Source organism: Mugil cephalus, chromosome 8, assembly GCF_022458985.1.
Source record: "Mugil cephalus isolate CIBA_MC_2020 chromosome 8, CIBA_Mcephalus_1.1, whole genome shotgun sequence".
NCBI lineage: Eukaryota > Metazoa > Chordata > Actinopteri > Mugiliformes > Mugilidae > Mugil > Mugil cephalus.
This window is the reverse complement of record NC_061777.1, coordinates 26,112,346-26,130,616: the sequence shown is the minus strand read 5'-3', so window position 1 is coordinate 26,130,616 and position 18,271 is coordinate 26,112,346. Positions and strand designations below refer to the sequence as shown.

The window sequence follows — 18,271 nt, the reverse complement described above, 5'->3', positions numbered from 1 at the left end:
AGACGCATCTCTCTCCTCCATCTCCATCCATCCATCCTTCCTTCCTTCCTTCCACTCTTATGTCCCCCTCCTCTCACTAAAAATCTAAAAGAGGAGAAGAAAAAAAGATGCAACAACCATGCAGGGCTGCTCTTCGCACAAACCTGCAGAAAGAGAAAGGACAGATGACCTGCAGGTTGCACGATGATGCACCTGCTCCTCCGTAGTTCCAGAAGAGAAAATTGGAAGCAGCAGCAGCAGCGGGCTACTCCGTCTGGAGGATGGAGGGACATTAAATAAAAAAGAAGAAGAAGAAGAAGAAGAAGAAGGGAAGCAAAGAGGCGCGCAGCAACGCTGGATGCTCCCCGGGTTTGGTGGCAGAGAGGACGGGGTGCAAGTGGACGCTCACACCGCCACGAACAACCACCATCACCGGCTCCTTCTCATCCTCCTCATCCTCCAATACTCCTGGCCAAGCTGGTGCGCCTTTTCTGGCTCCTCCAACAATGAGTCCCGGACAATCAGCCTCCGTGTCACCGGGAGAGAGCTCCGGAGTGGGGCCGCTCCGCTCTTGGTACTGAGATTTGAATAAACACATGCACACGCACCGCGGGGGTGATGATAAATACCCATTGTGCCCAGGGGAGGAGAAGAAGAAGAAGAAGAAGAAGAAGTAATGAATCTGCACTGAGAGAGAGAGAGAGAGAGAGAGAGAGAGAAAGAGAGAGAGAGAGAGCAGCTGCCAATGAAGGACCGAAGCTCTTAAAGAAACAACGCTCTCATTTTCTGTTCTTCTTTTCTAATAACAATCAAAACTCTGTTGACAGAAACACAGAAACACTGAGGGCCGTGGATGAGGTCTTCTTCCTCTCTGCTGAGACACCACGACACAGCAAACCGACTCACATGGGAAAGAAAAGAGATGGATTTCTGCTTCAAATTAAACTGCTTAAAATGTCTTTTTTATTTTCTTAGTAGTATTTTCACAGTAGCAGCAACAGACATTTTAGCACAAAAAAGAAACTAAAACACTGAAAAAAATCACATTGTTTATTTTACAATTTTTAGAAATATATATTTTAGTTTAAAATGGTTCAATTCAATTTTACAAATAATAATAAAATTAAAGCTTGACTTTTTCTGATAAAAAAAAAAAATCAAAATGAATTACTTGAGTAATTCAAGTATTAAAAATAAAAAAATATTTTTTATAATTCTTCAATGGATGGATAACAGTCACATAAAACCTCCATCTACTAAAATCATAAGATCATTATTTTTGTTCTATTTCTTATGTATTTATATTTTATTTGTGAATGACAAACATAAAATGGTCATTTCAAAACAATATTTATAAAATGCCATTGTAAAATGTTAACAGCAACAACAATAATAATAATACATTATGTGTTATTGTTGCTTGATGTATCACATTTATGCAAAAGGTGCTCATAGATCAATAAACAATAATCATAAACATCAACGATCATGATTTTAATGAATGCTAAGCTAAGATAGACCAAAAAGCAAAGCTAAGCTATGACTTTTTACACTATATATATTACCTATTAAAATTATAATAATAATCACAAACTTGAAATGTTTACCTCACTGAAAAATCTTCTATGTTGCTGCATAAACTGAAACACATTTGAGAACCTGAAATAAAAACATGAAACAAAAGGACTCCCATCCTTTAACTTAAATTTCTCTTAATCTTCATTTCACTTTGGAGCATTTGTGGGTGTTGTCCATCTGAGACTTGGCTGGTGAATGGCTTGGAGCTGAGGAAGCTGAGGTTTGGATCCTGTGTTCTATCGAGTCATTAATGAGGGTATTTCATAGGCATTTGACAGTGTTTTTAACTCCTCTAAACCATCTCTCTTCTCTGGATAAAAGCTGGGTTCCCATTCATAGGGAAAGAAGACAGGACCAAAACAGATCCCTCCGACCACAGGTCAGTAGCTGGTTAACAGGCTCTAGTCAAATTATTTTTTTTCAGGTGGACAACTCCCACAAATGTTTTTATTTAAACCCAAAGTCCCCACCAGTCTTTCAGCTACGTAGATGAAACATCTTCAAACACTCCAGTTCCTGACTGAGAACCTCCACAGTCTCTCAGCAGATACAGTTCTTCCGTTGGTTTTGATGCTCGTACAGTGAACCTTGAATTTGGGCCCATAGTTTATAAGAGCAACAAATAAAACCAACATATAGTAAATGGTCTTTTAGGAGTTTAAAATTAAATTAAGAATTTTCCATCGATAAAACATGAACTGCCTTAAAGTTTTCATTATGTTCATCATTTACAATATTTCCAGACTGGAACTAAAAGCTTTGGCTTAGACCATACCACAGATTATATGCACAGTATAAAGGGCTGTTAATAGATTAAAAAACGTCATTGTGAATAATTGCACAATTTTTTACATTGAAGCAGATCAATTCAAATTTATTTGAAATGTACCTGGCAAGCATATTTTTAAAGTTTTTATTACTCTTATCAACACCTCAGGTGCTCAGAAAAGGTCACTGCTCTGTTTATAACTCATCCACAGGAAATGTAGATGATTTTGTTCCTGTCAAGAAAACCACATCTTCTTGTTTGATAGACTTGTTTCTTTGTCCATTGCTGTTTGTTGATATCTGTTTGCTTTCTTCTTCTTCATTTCGTTTTTGGACTTTCCTGATTTCCCAAACTATAGTTTGAGCCGAGGTCATTATTATTACGTTAACTTCGACGCATGAAGCCAAAATATGGCAAAAATGCGTGCAGCCATCTTGTGCTGTAGTACCGCCTCATGTCTAGCCATAAAGCAAGCACACCATCTAAACTCTACATTTAATCTTCTCTCGAGGGACCTTTCTGCTTCTGAAAAAATGTGCAAACCTTGCTAAAGTGGAAATTTTATTTTTTCCCCTTCCAGAAAAAAGTCAATTTCTTGCTAGCTTGCGCCTAAAACTGGATTAGTTCAAATCTGTTTGGAACAAATCTGCAAAACTGCAGTCTTCAGTGACAGCATTTGTATTTTTTTTTATTATTTCTGTAACATCAGTCCATGGAAAACATTTTTTTGGACATAATGTGTTTACTAATGTGTTGACTCTTCTAACAAATGGCTTCCTTATAATTAAAGATAAAAATTATTCAAACTGTACATAACATCTAAATGATGGACTTAAGTCTGGGGTCGGTACCAGCTTTCATCCATACTGCCTTAAAAGAGTCACTCCGGGTTTAAAATGAATGCCTGATTTCTGCATAAGAGGAGGAAAAATATAAGAAAACCATCAGCTTTGCACCAAACAGTTAAATTACCCAGCAGGCTTTGCCTGTAAGACGATGGCAGACCCTTCCATCGCCTCTCATCAGACATATTAGTGGTTTCCCTCTTGCAACTGCTCCGTGCTCTGTATGGTGAGTTAACATTTCCGTTGCTGGGGGACATCTTTGCACGTTGGATGCTCATTTGCCTCTTAAAGGGCCCCGCTGCTGCCTTTTCAAGGCCCTGTAAGAATAATTTAGTGCGGGAGGCCCAAGATCACTGGAGATTATGGCTATGAATAGGGGGAGAAGGACGCGTTATTAATGCTTGCTCATCGGAAAGAGGCGAATGAGAAAGGGATCCCCAACGTGCCTGGACTCACTGTAACACAAACTGTGCCATGGGAAACCAGGACGGCTTCAGTCCTCATGAAATAAAAGAGCTGGAGTGACACCAAGGGACACTACAGATTCACTAGATGTCCTGTCTGAAGCATTAGAGCAATACATGATGAAATACAATGCATTAAGGTCACAAATAGGTCTCTATTCAGTTCCACAGTGAGTACTCGGCAGAAATATTACTGGAGCATTAACATGATACGTTGAGATTCATGTGGATAAAAGCAGTTCCTCGTCATACAGTCATCATAAGGCAACACAAGAAACATTATAGGAATGTTGTATGTTTAACTGAAGACCGATAAACGTCGATACTTTCAGTCGATTATCAGAATTTTTAGTGTTTGCACATCTAACAAAAGTTCAGTGACATATTGAGGATAGTAGATGCTACAAGGAAATGAAGACATTAAAGGTTCCATGAAAATATCATAAAACTAGAGTTCAGTGATGACTGGTGATTTTGATCAAGCTGTCTTCATGTCTCCACTGCTTCTGTTCACATGGATTCTAGCTTGATTCATCATTCCAAACAAATGGTTGTATTTCTACCTCCGTCCCTCTTGGAAACTGATGTTTACCCCGCGTGGAGCAAACACACAGATTCATTCTTACACCATGGTTTACACCATCCATATGTATCGGACTGAAAACTCCTTCTGATCAGATCAGTCTGTTCTGATGGAGTTCGGATTATTAGAGTTAGTAGTGACATTATTAAACCTGTGAAACCAGTGTTAGGTTGGGCGATTTTCAATTTAATGTGGCAGGTAAAATGTTGTGTTTCCTTTGGGAACGTCTCTGTGTTAGTACTAATTGTGCGCTCCTCGTGCTCCTTTCTGAAGAGTGCTGCCATCAAATGGCCTTGTAGCAGGTGGATGTTGGTAGCTTGATAATGAAAAGCAACTAGGGTTCTTGAAAGACACCCTGTCCTTAGAGAACCATTTACGGTGCAAAAAGATACCCCTGGGTTAATCTGAACAGCGTCCTCTAATATAATCAAAATACCCGAGTGTGTTCTAGCTTCTGTGGATTTTTGGGGACAGCATTGGGAGATAACTCGTGTGAACAGCCAGGCATCCCCGAACGCATTTCCATTTCCAGAATGACCGTCCTCCAGTCCTCCAGAGTCCGTTCTCAAATATCAGACGTGTTAAGTCCAAATTAGAGAGTACACAAGTCCAGGCCATGTCCTTTAGAACATTATGTAGCATTATCCTTGAGGAAAGGTCATCTGCGAGTTTGGCTGCAAACCACCTTAAACATATTGAGACATGTAACTCATGACAGTAACACATTTCAGCATCATGGTGGCATCAGAGGGTCAGTAAAGTCTGTGGGAGTGTTAACCACAAATGTTCACTATGATCCCAACAAAAGAGGTGCTTCAGACTGTGTGGTGGAGACAAACAGGTAGACTCAGCTGTATCTAAAGATTCATGAAAACACGACCAGAGCTTCAGACTAGTCTTCATCCACTAGAGGAGTCACACAGTTGTTTTCTGCTTCTGCAAAATTTAGTGGGAAGACCCCCCCACTAGGCTGCTACTTCTAGCCATAGAGCACTGGGGGAGGTATATGAACCCCCCCATTCCTGAATAAATTTCTTCTTTTGTAAAGGCCTGGTGTCCAGCCTGCTACTGACCTCTGACCCCTGCAGAATAAAAGTTATTGAAGCTGCTCCTAAAGCTGACCAGCAAAGAGGGGCTGGGAAAGTGGCCTGATGGAGGCGAAGGGTGGCTCAACAGGGTCATGAGGGGGGTCACAGAAGTTTCCTTTGAGTCACCCCCCCAACCTAAACCTCCTCCTCTTCGTGTCCACAAGTGTGTCCCTCCAGCTATTGTGACTCTGAGCTACGGCAGGACAGAAGGCCTCAAACAAACCGGGTCTAAACAATGTTTGGCCCCTTTTGTTTCTCGCCTGCCTTTCTTCCTCAGCCCTCCATAGCAATCTACCGGCCTCCTTTGTATTGATTTCCCTCATTCAGCAGCTCGTCAGCCTCTTTCCGCTGTTTTATATGCTCTTTTCTGGCCTTTTTTTTGTCCGCCACCTCCCCCGTCGAACTCCTCCATCGAACCATCCCTCAGTCCTCTGGCACTCTCTCTCTCTGCAGTGTGAGAATGCAACCTCTTGACGGGATGCAACTCATTAAAGACGCCTAATTGATGAAGAGTGTAATTAGTGTGACAATCGAAAGGGGAAATCAATATGTTTTGGGCCAAAAGAGCCACATCACAGAGGACAAGAGTGTGTTAGGAGAACCTTATGTTCTCAAAAGGGAGAACTGTTTGTCAATTAACAGAAAATGGCCTGGATGGACTCCCCCGTACATAATCATGAAAGAACAATCAGTTAGCTTTAACCATTCTGCTTGAAAGAAAATACCAAGACCCGGCAATAACATTATGACCACTATGATCTGGTTATCAAAGCTCCTGTCAGAGGATGTGTATGACGGAAACTCGTCAAGTGAACATTTCATCTTTAGGTGAAAAATCTTTGGGGGAAGGATTTGAGAGACTTCGACAATAACCAAACTGTGATGATTAGGTGACTGGCTCTAGAACTGCAGCTCTTGTGAGGTAAGAAGTGGAAGAAGATGAATCACATATTTTTCATGTAGATGGCCAGGTTTTCCTTCTCACAAGGGACCAGGAATCACTATGAGAAGAAGACAAGCTGGTGGAGACACTGTGATGCTTTGGGCAATGTTCTGCTGGGAGACCATGGGTTCTGTGTTTCATGTGGATGTTACTTTGACGCCTACCTAAGTATTGCTGCAGACCCTGTCCACCTATTTATAGGGAGATGATTCCCAGACGGCCTCTCTCAAGGAGGATAATGCTCCCTGGTTCAGGAAAGGTTTAAAGAACACAACAACTAGTTTGAGGTGTTGACTTGGCTCCAAATTCCCCAGATCTCAAACCAATGCAGCATCTGTGGAATGTGATGGACAAACAAGCCAGATCCCTGGACCTCAACTTACAGCAGGACTTTAAGGATCGGCTGCATGGGGCCAGATATGACAGCACACCTTCAGAGGTCTAGAGGACTGACTCGTCTAGGTCTCCACGGGTCACGGTTGGTGGCAAAGAGGAGAAGCAACACAATATTAGATCATAACGATACAGTTCATATAAAACATATTCATGCTGTGTGAGATATTTTCATTCTATATACATAACACATGGGGCGGCTATGGCTCAGTAGGTAGAGCGGATTGTCCATGAGCCGAAGGGTTAGCGGGTCGATCCCCTGAGTGTGCCATATGCCGAAGTGTCCTTGAGCAAGATACTGAGCCCCTAGTTGCTCCCAGTGCAACTGGCACTGGTGTGTGAATGTGTGTGTGCTTGTGTGAGCGAATGGGTGGATGTGTCTCTGACTGTAAAAGCGCTTTGAGTACCTTTGAGTAGGTAGAAAAGCGCTATATAAGATCAAGACCATGACCATTTACATGCATCTACAAACATCTAACGCACTCTTCATTCAATAAAGGAAAACGGATCAAGTGCAGAAAGTTTTAAAACTCTCTTAAGGTCGAAGCATCTAAAACAGTTCTCCACATCTATGTTTACAATGAAAACTTGTGATGTGTTCAATACTTATTTGACTCACTATATGTCTCCTCCAGTCCTGGTGCAGAGACAGACAAACAGCTGTTCGGGTTTCTAATCCAATAGAGACAGCAGCTGTGGCAATATTCTACTGAGCAAATTATGTTGGTTTGTTTACTTAAAGAGAAAAATGAAACGGATCAAATCTTAGGTGGTAGCTGGGGACACATGTAGAAACACATTTTAATACCAGGTGTGAACACATGAGCTTAAAGCTGGCCAGCTGTGATCAGATTGTCCTGGTAGAATGTTAATGTTAAGCCAACCTGCAACCATAAGTACACAATCCATTGAAATAAGCATAGTTTTGATCATTAGTAAATGTGTATGTCTGTGTCAGTAGATCTTAAACCTTTATTTTCAATCTGCTCGACAGCTTTAGGTGAAAACAGATGAAAAGGTTTTAAATGTCACTCAAGTATAGTAACATAGTGTTTAGTTCACATTTGACCTGATTATGAATGTGTTTGTTTTTAATGGTTTGCCAGGTTCTTAACCTTTTATAGGGCACTCATTGAAATAGTTAGAAGTTCTAAATTTCAACCCTAGTGTTATCATAGGACGTCAGAAAACTATTTATGTGAAATTTTGCAAATCTTTTCATTTTCATTTAGAAAATCAAAATGAATGAATTCAACATTTATGGTTCCTTATCCTTAAGTGGTAAAGAAATGTAAACATGAATTTAGAGCATTAGAACATCAGAGCTGATTCAGACGCTTGTCAACAACTTATCACATTAGACAACACCAGGACACTTCTTTGAGGTACTTAATAAATCAGTCATGCTCAGTGTTCATGCAGAGGTGGACCTAGCAGACACACTGATTTCACCTGAGAATGTTTCTTTGAGCTTCTCTAAATGGCTGAATGAAAACCACATGCTTCTAAACCTCACTGAGAGGCACAGGGACACAATTTAAAATGTGTGCCTTAGTGACTATACTTGTCCTATAAAGGGTTAATTGCTATTTATTAACTTTTCTTTCTCAGCTTGTTTCCACAAATGGATTAAAGTGTCTATATTACACACGTTACCCAGAAGTGATCCTTTTTAATGCTATAAAAAGCCTTAATCAGTACATATATCCTTATGACAAAATACCCGCTGATGCCAAGGTTCAGCAGTTTTTGTGGGTTGAGCCAGGAGCCAGTCTCTGCTGTGTATTTATAATGCATTGTCTTATATTTGGTACATGAGTTTCTGAGACCTCTGTACTACCCACATAATCAATATTTGCCCGATAATACAAGTTACAAGTTGATCATTACTGTACTGTATTTCATGATACTTGCCACAATACCATTTTATTTTTAAAAGGTACTATTTAAAAGATTAAAATATCATCTTAAATTGTTCTTTAAGTTATGTTCCATGTTTGTGCATCTTTAGACATGTGTGTTTTCTATGCAACCTAATGATGCCTGAGCAAAGACAGAAACTGTATTTGCTTTTCTACCAAATTTCAAAAGGTCATAAAAAGCATCCTCTTTGGGAAATACAACCAAAGCAACAGCAAAGTCTCAAATGTTCCAATTACAGTGACCTAAAAATGGTCACCAGTAAATGGTCATTACTGGCAGATTTATCAAATAAAATACAAAACAAAAATCTTATATTAAAATGGTTATCACTATATTTTTTATTTTGTTTAATGTATATGCACTTAAATGTCAGAACAGTAGATCTTTCTGTTAATCCATATGTCTGGCTTCACAGGGATCTCTGTGGCCTCCTCAGGATTCCCAGCAATAACCCTTTAGTCAGTTCAGTCATCAGAGTTCATAAATCTGCATGAAGCAAACACAGTGGCCTAACAGGCATACAGTTATCTGTTTGCATCAGCTATCAATCATTTCTTTACCAGAGCAAAAGCTTGTCAGCAAATCTGACTGAAACCATTTTCAGAATCAACAATCAGGTTGATGTGATTCTGGCTGCTGGTTTCACCGCCAATATCTGTGGAAAACCAGAAATCGCTTTCAGTCTTTTTTTGACTTGTTATGCACCTTTGAATGCGTTTCTTTAAAGTCATTTTTTTTCACCCCTGACAATAAATAAATAAACCTGGCTCAGCTCTGAGCAGCAGCTGATTGGCCACCTGGAGAGGCTGAGGGTTCCCTCTCCTTCCTCTTCAGTGCTGCTTGTCTGCCCCCTTTTGGTGAGGAGGGGGACTGGGTGTCCTGCTGGGAGAGCTGGGAGAGGAGGAGGTCCACACTCTGGACCACAACAGAGTCCAGAACCTTCTGTTCTTCAGAGGTAAACCGGCTCAGAACGTGGCGGTCCACCGGCGTTTTCCCTGACGGCCGGCCAATACCGACCCGAAGTCTGGGCATCACCTGAAGAGAGACCAAAGGATGGGACAGCCCTTCTTTAGTCTATACATTAACAGTGTGCTTAATTTATCTGGCATTTGTTTTAATTTGTACCCACAAATATCAAAACCGTGCTTAATCAGATCAGAACTCAAAACCCACCCCAAATGAGTCACACCATCCTACAGTTACTTACATCAGTCTGGAGACAATCGACACAGGAGCGGACTCCATTGTGGCCTCTGTGAAGGAGAAGAAGAAGAAGAAGAAGAAGAGGAAGAAGAAGAAGAAGAGGAAGAAGAAGAAGAAGAGGAAGAAGAAGGAAGAATTTGGTGTCAAAGGTTCAGATTTCCCCTTTTCAGGCATCAAACTAAAACAAACGAGGGATAGCAAGGTTTAACTGATTACTGACTAATCTCTTGTCAGATTAAAAGCAGAGTTAAACTGATGTGATATTGACTATTTAAAGACAGCACTTTTTCTATAAACATGAAACATGGGAGTTGTTATTATTTTTACTATTTAATAAATAAAAAAGAGACAAAAAGACAGAGAGCAGCCATTTTCAGTGAAGCCATTATCCATTCACAATCTCATTTAAGTTCCTAGCTACCTTGGACTTTCCACACTGACTGTATTGGACACATTATTCTTGGATGCTTCTTGTACCATTCATTCAAAATATTATCATATAAATTATTATATATTTTCTTAGCTCCAACTAGAGGGATGTTCACCCACAAATAACTTCACCTTTTAATTCTTCACACATGTCCAATACCAAGATGTTATTCTGGTTATTAGCACATTAAGTCCGATGAGAGTCCTGTAATCCAAAATCACAAGAGCGTGGTAGAAGAACACCCACCTGGCGCTCCCTCCATGCTTCATAGCGATTTTCCCCAGAGGCTTGTCTAGTTCATCATGGACCAGCAGGATGTCTTCAGGCTTGATGCCATATTTACCAGCTGGAGAGAAAGACGAAAGGATACATTAGATCATCAAACACTCACAGAAAGTAGAAAAACATTAACCAGTGCAGTTTAGTCATCTTGTTTTTGTTTGTATTTTTACATTGGATGAAACAATGATAATACCACAGGATGTATGGTTTTGATTAGGTTTAGTTAAAACAACAATTCTGTATCATTCCAGAGTTGTTTCACTGTGACTAGCTGGGGTTTTAATAGGAACATCTGTGATTGGAGGAAACAGTTTTGATCCTTTTGATTTTAATGCAAGGTCTGAATGGGGTTTGAATCCAAAGACTCTTTTTATACCTTGATCTCAGGCTGCATTCAGTCTCAGAGGCAGCCTTAAGGATAGTCCTTAAAATGTTTCTATTCTAAAAGATAACCAGAGCAGCTGGGATGCTAGAGCTGATGTTATGACCATGTGAACAGTGAACAGTCTTTCTGCGGGGATTCTGGAGCAGTTAAAGATCTGTTAAATACTACTGAACAATGTGAGAAACAATTCACTTGAAGAACATGCAAAGAAAATTTAAACTGAAGATGCTGTTTTACGCTGTTTTATCACATCCGAGTGAAAAAGATCTACAAGTGACCTGCAAATAAACTAAACAACAGACATATCAACGACAGAAATGAGCTCACCTGCTTTGGCCACTGATACTCCGTTGACATTCATGAGCAGCTTGGGACGGAGCAGCACCACATGCGTGTGCGGCAGCTCGGACAAGATGACCTCACCCGACACATTCTTGTCGCCACGCCAACGGTCCGCCAAACCCAGCCGGGCGGCCAGCGCACCAAGCACCGCCATGCCGACGCTGTGTCTGGTATCCTCCATCCCTGGGTTACCGAGCCCCACCACCTAACACAAACACAGGGTTACTTCTCTGTGATGGAGATGCAGATGCGCATTATGTATCATCACTTTATGTCAGGCTTATCACCTGAAAAGAGCAAAACTCTGATGGCACTGGATATTTTTCACAGGGGTTCAGACTGTATCTACCCCACAAGGGTTGGTAACAGCTAATAATTTTATTCACCATCAAGAAAAAGAAAAAAAATACTGCTAAATGACATTTCGCAGTATAGTGTAAGGTTTATTTCTCTTCCAAGAAAAACTTAATGTGTGCTGACATATATCCAGTTGTCGCCTTGTACTGATGGTACTGATCCTCAGCAGTGAGACCTCTGTTAGCAGAAGGACTATAGACTACATTGTATTACACTCGTACTATTTGAATGCTGACACACTGCAAACATTGTGTCACCTCTACACACTGAGCATTCATTTATTTTCAGTGGAACAGACACACTGCAAAGACACAGACACAAGAGAGGTCCAGCAGAGATTTAAATAAGACACACTGAATAAAAAGAAAACTGCAGTGGTACAGTACAGAGACAGAACTCCTCAGTAACAACCAGAATATGCTGAATTGCATAGTGACTATTCCTTACTTAGAAAGCATCTTAATATTTTGATTATGGGACCCAAAAAGCGAAAAGCTTGTTATTATTTTTTTTAAGGGTTTTTGGTTGGATCTGACTTGCTATTATTCGGGCTTGGTAAACTTGCGCTAGTGAAACTTTCAAAGAAGTTAGTGTGGTAGCGGCTAATTTCGCTGGTACTTGTACTAGTGACAATAAAGGGTTTTTGATTGTAGACAGGGTGTAGATGATATGAGGGCTTCAGACTCACCAGTTTTCGGCGGCCTTGTGTGTGTATCTCTGCTTCGACGCCCATTGTTGGTGCAAACGTATCGCTCAGCAGAACTCGGTTTAGGACTCTCATCAAAAGTCGTCGCATTGTGATTAAGTTCAACAGCTTCTTGAAAAATTGCAAAACAGCGCGACAGATTTTACGGCAGACTGTCATTTGTCATTCGGCTCCAAAAACAAACCGGCCTGGCCTTGAAAATGAGTCAAATTTGACGTGTTTTTGTACGAAAGAAACTGTCTTCATGAGGAAACCCTTGATGTTTAATTCCTAATGGGTTCACGATGTTTAATACTATGTTTGACCGCTAGAACCATTCGCCACGACCTCATACAAAGCAAAGTTAGATTCTTACATTGTGTTTAAGCCTCAACTGTGTGGTGATAACTTTGACTTTAGCTGTTAGCATGCTACAGTTATCTTACTGTACCTTCTCTGCTAACAAAGTAACACAACCCGAAAAGACGCGATAAACAACTACTATCAAATTCACGAAACTAACATATAAAGCCCAACAAATGAAGTTCACTATTTAAATATATTCTCGTTTCTTTAGGACATGAGGTCATGCACCAGCTTCACTTGCTGCCATGCCTCTCTCTCACCGCAGTCAACGAGTGTTGGCGTGACAACCTGATGAGTTGGCTTTTCCTCTTGTGATTGGCTACACTGCCATCTAGCTTGGTAGCTGAGAAATGCATCCCATTTCACTCCTACATCAAGAGCTTGTATTCTGTTTAATTTGAACAGACAAAACGTCTATTGCAATAAAACTCACACCATGTATTTCTTAAATAGAGTGTGAATAAAATAAATTATGTTACTTGAGCTTTCTGCACAAGAATAAAGATGTTGCATCCACGTCTTCAATTGTCAAAGACTGGTGGGGAGGTGGGATTTGAATAGACTTGGACAGACCTTAATGATCCACAAGGGAAATTGCTTGATCATAGAAGCTTAGTTGTTACGAAAAGATAGAGCAGTTTATCCAGTGTCCTCTGAAACACATTATATTGTTTAACAATATTGTTTGTTATTTAAATTTAAGACTACTAAGTATCTCTGAGAGCCTGTCAACATTCTTTAAGAAACCTACAAAGATAAAGATCGACGCCCAGAAGCACAAGTGTATCACATTGAGGCTTTTGACTTGAGGATAGACTTAACTGTTTAGATCAGGGGCGTCAAACTCTTGTTGGTTCAGGGGCCATGTACAGAACAATATGATCTCAAGGGGGCCAGACCTTCAAATAATGACAACTTCAAATATTTCCCTTTGTTTTAGCACAAAGAAGTAAATTATGAAAGTGTTTACATTTAATGAACTGCACTATCACAAAATCTTTTATGAAAAAGAAGTGCAATTTCTGTATGTCTCAATGTTGTGTTATGTCCACAGCTCTTACTAAAATTGTGTGAAACGTAGGAAAAGTAGTGACTTTTATTGGAAAAATAGCAGTTAATGTCTTCAATGTATTTTTTGCACAATTCATCCTGCGGGCCAGATTGGACCCTCTGGCGGGCCACTTTTGGCCCGCGGGCCACATGTTTGACACCTGTGGTTTAGATCTTTACTGAGCCACTGCACGACAGGGCGCAAATACTTCACCAATTCAATTAACATATAGTGAAGAGGCAACTGGAATAATGAAGTCTACAGAAAGTTTTACTTCTTTGAATGGGTACTTGAGCTAGCTCCAACTAGCTCCAAAAGTGAGTCAATCAGAGACCTCCTTGTTAATATGTCCAACCATACAGCTGAAACAGTCTGGTACTTTAGTAGTTTAAGTCTCTATGGCTAATTTCTCCATTCATAACAACACTTATTTTCTGATCATTTACCTGTTTGAATGTATACATATGCACATAATTAGGGTGTGGCTGATTTGAATGACAGGTGGGTGTCTTCGTAACTGCTCATGGGTGAGTTTTTCCAGTTTTATTTATAATAAATTAAAAAAAAAAGTAAAAATAATTTTTCCCGTGACATTAAAAGACTGGGAAGAAAACGTGTACATCTGACACAAGAATTATTATTATTATTTATTTTTATTTTGCTTTGGTTAGTTGGGAACAGGAACATCTAGGGGGGCACAATGCAATGTGGTAAAAGAAGAATCAGACTTCATGGAGCAAGTGACAGAATCACCTTCTTCTATGAAATCTATTTTTCCTTTACAATAGCAACGTAGAAACCCAGAGAGCTATGAAGACTTTTCAGAAGTTGCTCCAGAAAACTGAAATAAGATCCTACACTATCCCATTTCCACTTTCCAGAACTTCTTGGAAGCCGTTCAGCTCCTGGATTTCTTGTCTTTGAGTGTCATGTTGTCTGCTGATGTCCTCATCCTCTGCTTTCACATTTCATTCCAGAGCTTTTTCTTTCCCCAGTTTCTTCTCAAGCTTTTTGACCTCTCTGCGAAGGATGTCGTTTTGACGGCTGACGGCATCTTTCTCCACTTTCAGGGACTTGTGCATGAGCCCAAAAATCTTTTCACCTTGGAGTTTGCTATGAAGGCCCTCTATGGTGCCTTGCAGAGCACACGTTGCAGTCTTGAGTGCTTCAGTTTTGGCTTTCAGCTTATTATTCTTCTCCTCCAAAGCTTGTTCCTTTAAGAGCTTTGCAGTCACTACGTCGTATTCTTTCATCAGAGTATCAAACTGGTGACGAAGAGCCTTTTTCTCTGCCTTCAGTGACTTTAAATTTTTCTTCTGAGTCATCAGATTTTCATAATTCTCCTGGAAAATATTTGTTTCTCCAGTCATCCTATAATTCTTTTGCTTCAGGGCATCAACTTGCTTCTTCAGCACATTATACTTGTCCGTCCAGTCTTTTTCATTTGTGAGCTTTCTCAAAGCCTTAGAGTGGGCTTTGATCAGGGCTCTGCTTTGCGCCTGCACAGCTTTCTCCTCAGCTTCCAGGTCTTTGTATCTCTGTTTCAAAATGTCTCTTATCCCGATGTGTCTGTTGATGAGCTGTATTTGACTCCGTAAATCTTCATTTTCTTTCTTCAAGGCGTCGATGCGTGTCCTCGTTTCTTCACAGAGGATCTCCAGACCGTTTACCTTTTCATATTCTCTGTTGAGACCTTGGAGTTCCTGTTTCAGGGCGTCATTGTGACGGCTGATGGCCTCTCGCGACACTTTCATCGCATCGTTCAACTTGTGCAAAGCCTTTTCATTGCCAATCTGTCTGTACATCTCTTGAATCTCCTGTCGCAAAGCTTCATTCTGTTGGCGGATGGCTTCACTCTCCTCTTTGACCAGGGTGTAAGATTCATCTAAAGCTTTGATGTGTTGATTCTTCTCAGAGAGTCCCTGGATTTTCTTTTGCAAGTAGTTATTCTGCTGACTCAAAACTTGTGTCGCATCTTTCATTTCCTTCAAAACTCTGTCATTTTGAATCTTGTCCTTCAGGTTCTTGAGTTCCTTTTCGAGGTCCTCTTGTTCTTGCCTCACTGTTTCATGTTCTGCTTTGATTTCTTTAAATCTGTTTTTGTCATAGCCCTGTTCACTGTCTTGAAGACTTTGTTTAAGGTCTTGAATTTCTTGACGCAAGGTATGATTTTGACAGGTCAGTACTTCAGTGGACTCTTTCATAGATTTGCTCTGGTTATTAATCTTATCACAGAGTTCCTTCACTTCATTCTGAATTGAAATGCATTTTTGTATTGCAGCCATTTCCTCTGCCTTCATCTCACCTCTCGCTTGCTCCAAACATTCAGAGCCCTGTAGCTGTTTGCTGAGCTCACGAATCTGGAGCTGGAAGGCATCAAGCTGTTGGTTGATGGTCTGCATTGTAGTGTTCATGGTGTTTGCTAAAGCTACCTCTCTGTTCCTGCAGAGGTCAGGGTCAGACTCCCAAGTGGGAATGATCTGTTTGTCACAACTAATTTGCTGCTTCCTTAAGATTTCTTAAGATAAAGAATTACTGTGTGTGTAAACCTGTATCGTAAAGCAGATAACTAGTTGAACGTAGTTCAATTCAAATTCTCAGTACTGTAAGATCAGTATCTGTGAGAGATGTGTACCTTCTGGTATAACAGAGATTCACTATAAAATGTCTTGACAGTTTGTCTTTGATCATCATCATGTGACATCATGAAAGGGCGGAGCGCCATTGCCTGGATGTGACATCACCAACAGGCGGGGCCTATTCACATGCACTTGACGTCATCTATGGGCGTGGCCTCGTTATCTGTGTTGCTTGATGATTGACATTGTGGTGTGAGGTGTTATTGTAGGTTGGGCTAAGTTTTTTTTCAAGACCAAACACCACCCTAGGAATTTCACCCAGGGATTATGAAACTAGGTCTATTAGACAAGCCCAGATTACTTCTGAATATACACACATGTGCATATGATATAACTTGACCTAAAAAGCAAATTTTATGACTGCATAACAAAAATAAACCCACTCAGCGACTTTGGCATGGAACTTACTCGTGGACAAAGAGCAAGGCTGTATTGTCAATTTAACTGAAAACAAAACAAGTTAAAGTGGAGCCACTAGACATACTGCATTTCATCACTGCGGTGGATGCAGACTGAGACATGAACACTAGTTAAATGTGAAGGAATGGACGAGCTGTCTTGATTTTTCTTTTCAAGTATTTAGCGCTGATGCCTCCAGGTTCAAGTCCAGTTCGGGCCTTTTTGGGTGGAGTTTGCACGTTCTCCCTGTGTCCATGTGGGTTTTCTCTGGGTACTCCGGCTTCCTCCCACCTCCCAAGACATGCTAGTTAGGCTAAGTCTTGTGTGTGTGAGTATGAATGGTTGCTTGTCTCTGTGTTGGCCCTGTGATAGGCTGGAGACCTGTCCAGGGTGTACCCTGCCTCTCGCCCGATGACAGCTGGGATAGACTCCAGCAACCCCAGAGACCCTAGTGAGGATTAAGTGGTACGGAAGATGAGATGAGATGAGATGAGCTGTATTTTATTTGTGTTGTTGCTGTTTGTTCCTATTTCTTGCACCTTTCCTAGGCTGTCTTTGGAAGAGGTCAAAAGAGGTCAGTGTGTCTGAATGGGATCAACCTGATTAAATAAGGCTAAAAAATAAATCAATCAATAAAAAATGATGGCAAATGTCCAGCTTCAAGTACTCGTGGTCACACCGGCCATTGAAACGCATCTCCACATGTATAAGCCAGTCAGTTTGATGCTCTGTATGTAAATAAACCCTGACATCACTTGGGAGAACATTGTCAGAGCTGATGTTTCAAAATTGATCTCTTCTTACTGCTGTATCAGAACCAACAGCTCAGTTTGCTGTGTGTGTGTCATGACTTTATAATTTTTGTTATAATATTGACAGAATGGTTGAGAAAGTTCCAGGATAACCAAAGACCATTTAAATTGTCCTTTACTGTGCTGCTCCATTAATCTCTGTATTAATTTTCTCCATGTTCCAACAGTAATTCAGTGAACAGTTGATTGAATCCTCTATGCTAATGCTAATGCATATGAGCCTGGTAACAGTCTATTTGGATTTCATTATGGGGGTGTTCAAACTGGTAAAGAATATAAGACTCTGAACTTATGAGATATTGGATATTTATTGATGAATATGTCAGTTTAAATGAGTCTATGTCACCCAGTCATAGTAATTATCACATTGCTTGAAGCACATGCCGAGGAGGAGTGGCAGTAACCTTCCATCCTGTAAGTAAACCTTTAACTCATTTAAAGGCCCTATTCTTAGTCTTATGCTCATCCAGACTGGAAAACACAAAAACCAACTACTTTTATGTGGTAGTTCATTGCTGACCCAATGTATGACACAATGTAAACAGATCAACTTATTGTTTTAATCACTCCTTAGATCTTGTCCTAACATACAGCATAGAAACTGAAGGTTTGACAGTATTTACTCAAAATTCTTTTGGATGATCATTTCCTCATAACATGTGAATTCACAATAATGGATTACACTGAAACTGGAAAGACATTCCATTACAGTAGACCATTAGACCTGGCTGTTCGAAAACTGGAAAGAATCTTGC

At 40.4% G+C, this 18,271-nt stretch overlaps 1 protein-coding gene across 1 annotated transcript; it reads right to left on the bottom strand.

The window, feature by feature from the left end:
* Positions 1-8,874: 8,874 nt before the first annotated feature.
* On the bottom strand, positions 8,875-12,890 carry ptrh1 (peptidyl-tRNA hydrolase 1 homolog). Its single transcript, XM_047590822.1, has 6 exons — positions 12,253-12,890; positions 11,193-11,412; positions 10,445-10,544; positions 9,773-9,818; positions 9,363-9,600; positions 8,875-9,220 (listed from the first exon to the last, which is right to left on the bottom strand). The coding sequence occupies exons 1-6, from the start codon at positions 12,427-12,429 to the stop codon at positions 9,141-9,143; spliced, it is 861 nt and encodes a 286-aa protein (XP_047446778.1). The 5' UTR covers positions 12,430-12,890; the 3' UTR covers positions 8,875-9,140.
* Between the last annotated feature and the right edge of the window lie 5,381 nt (positions 12,891-18,271).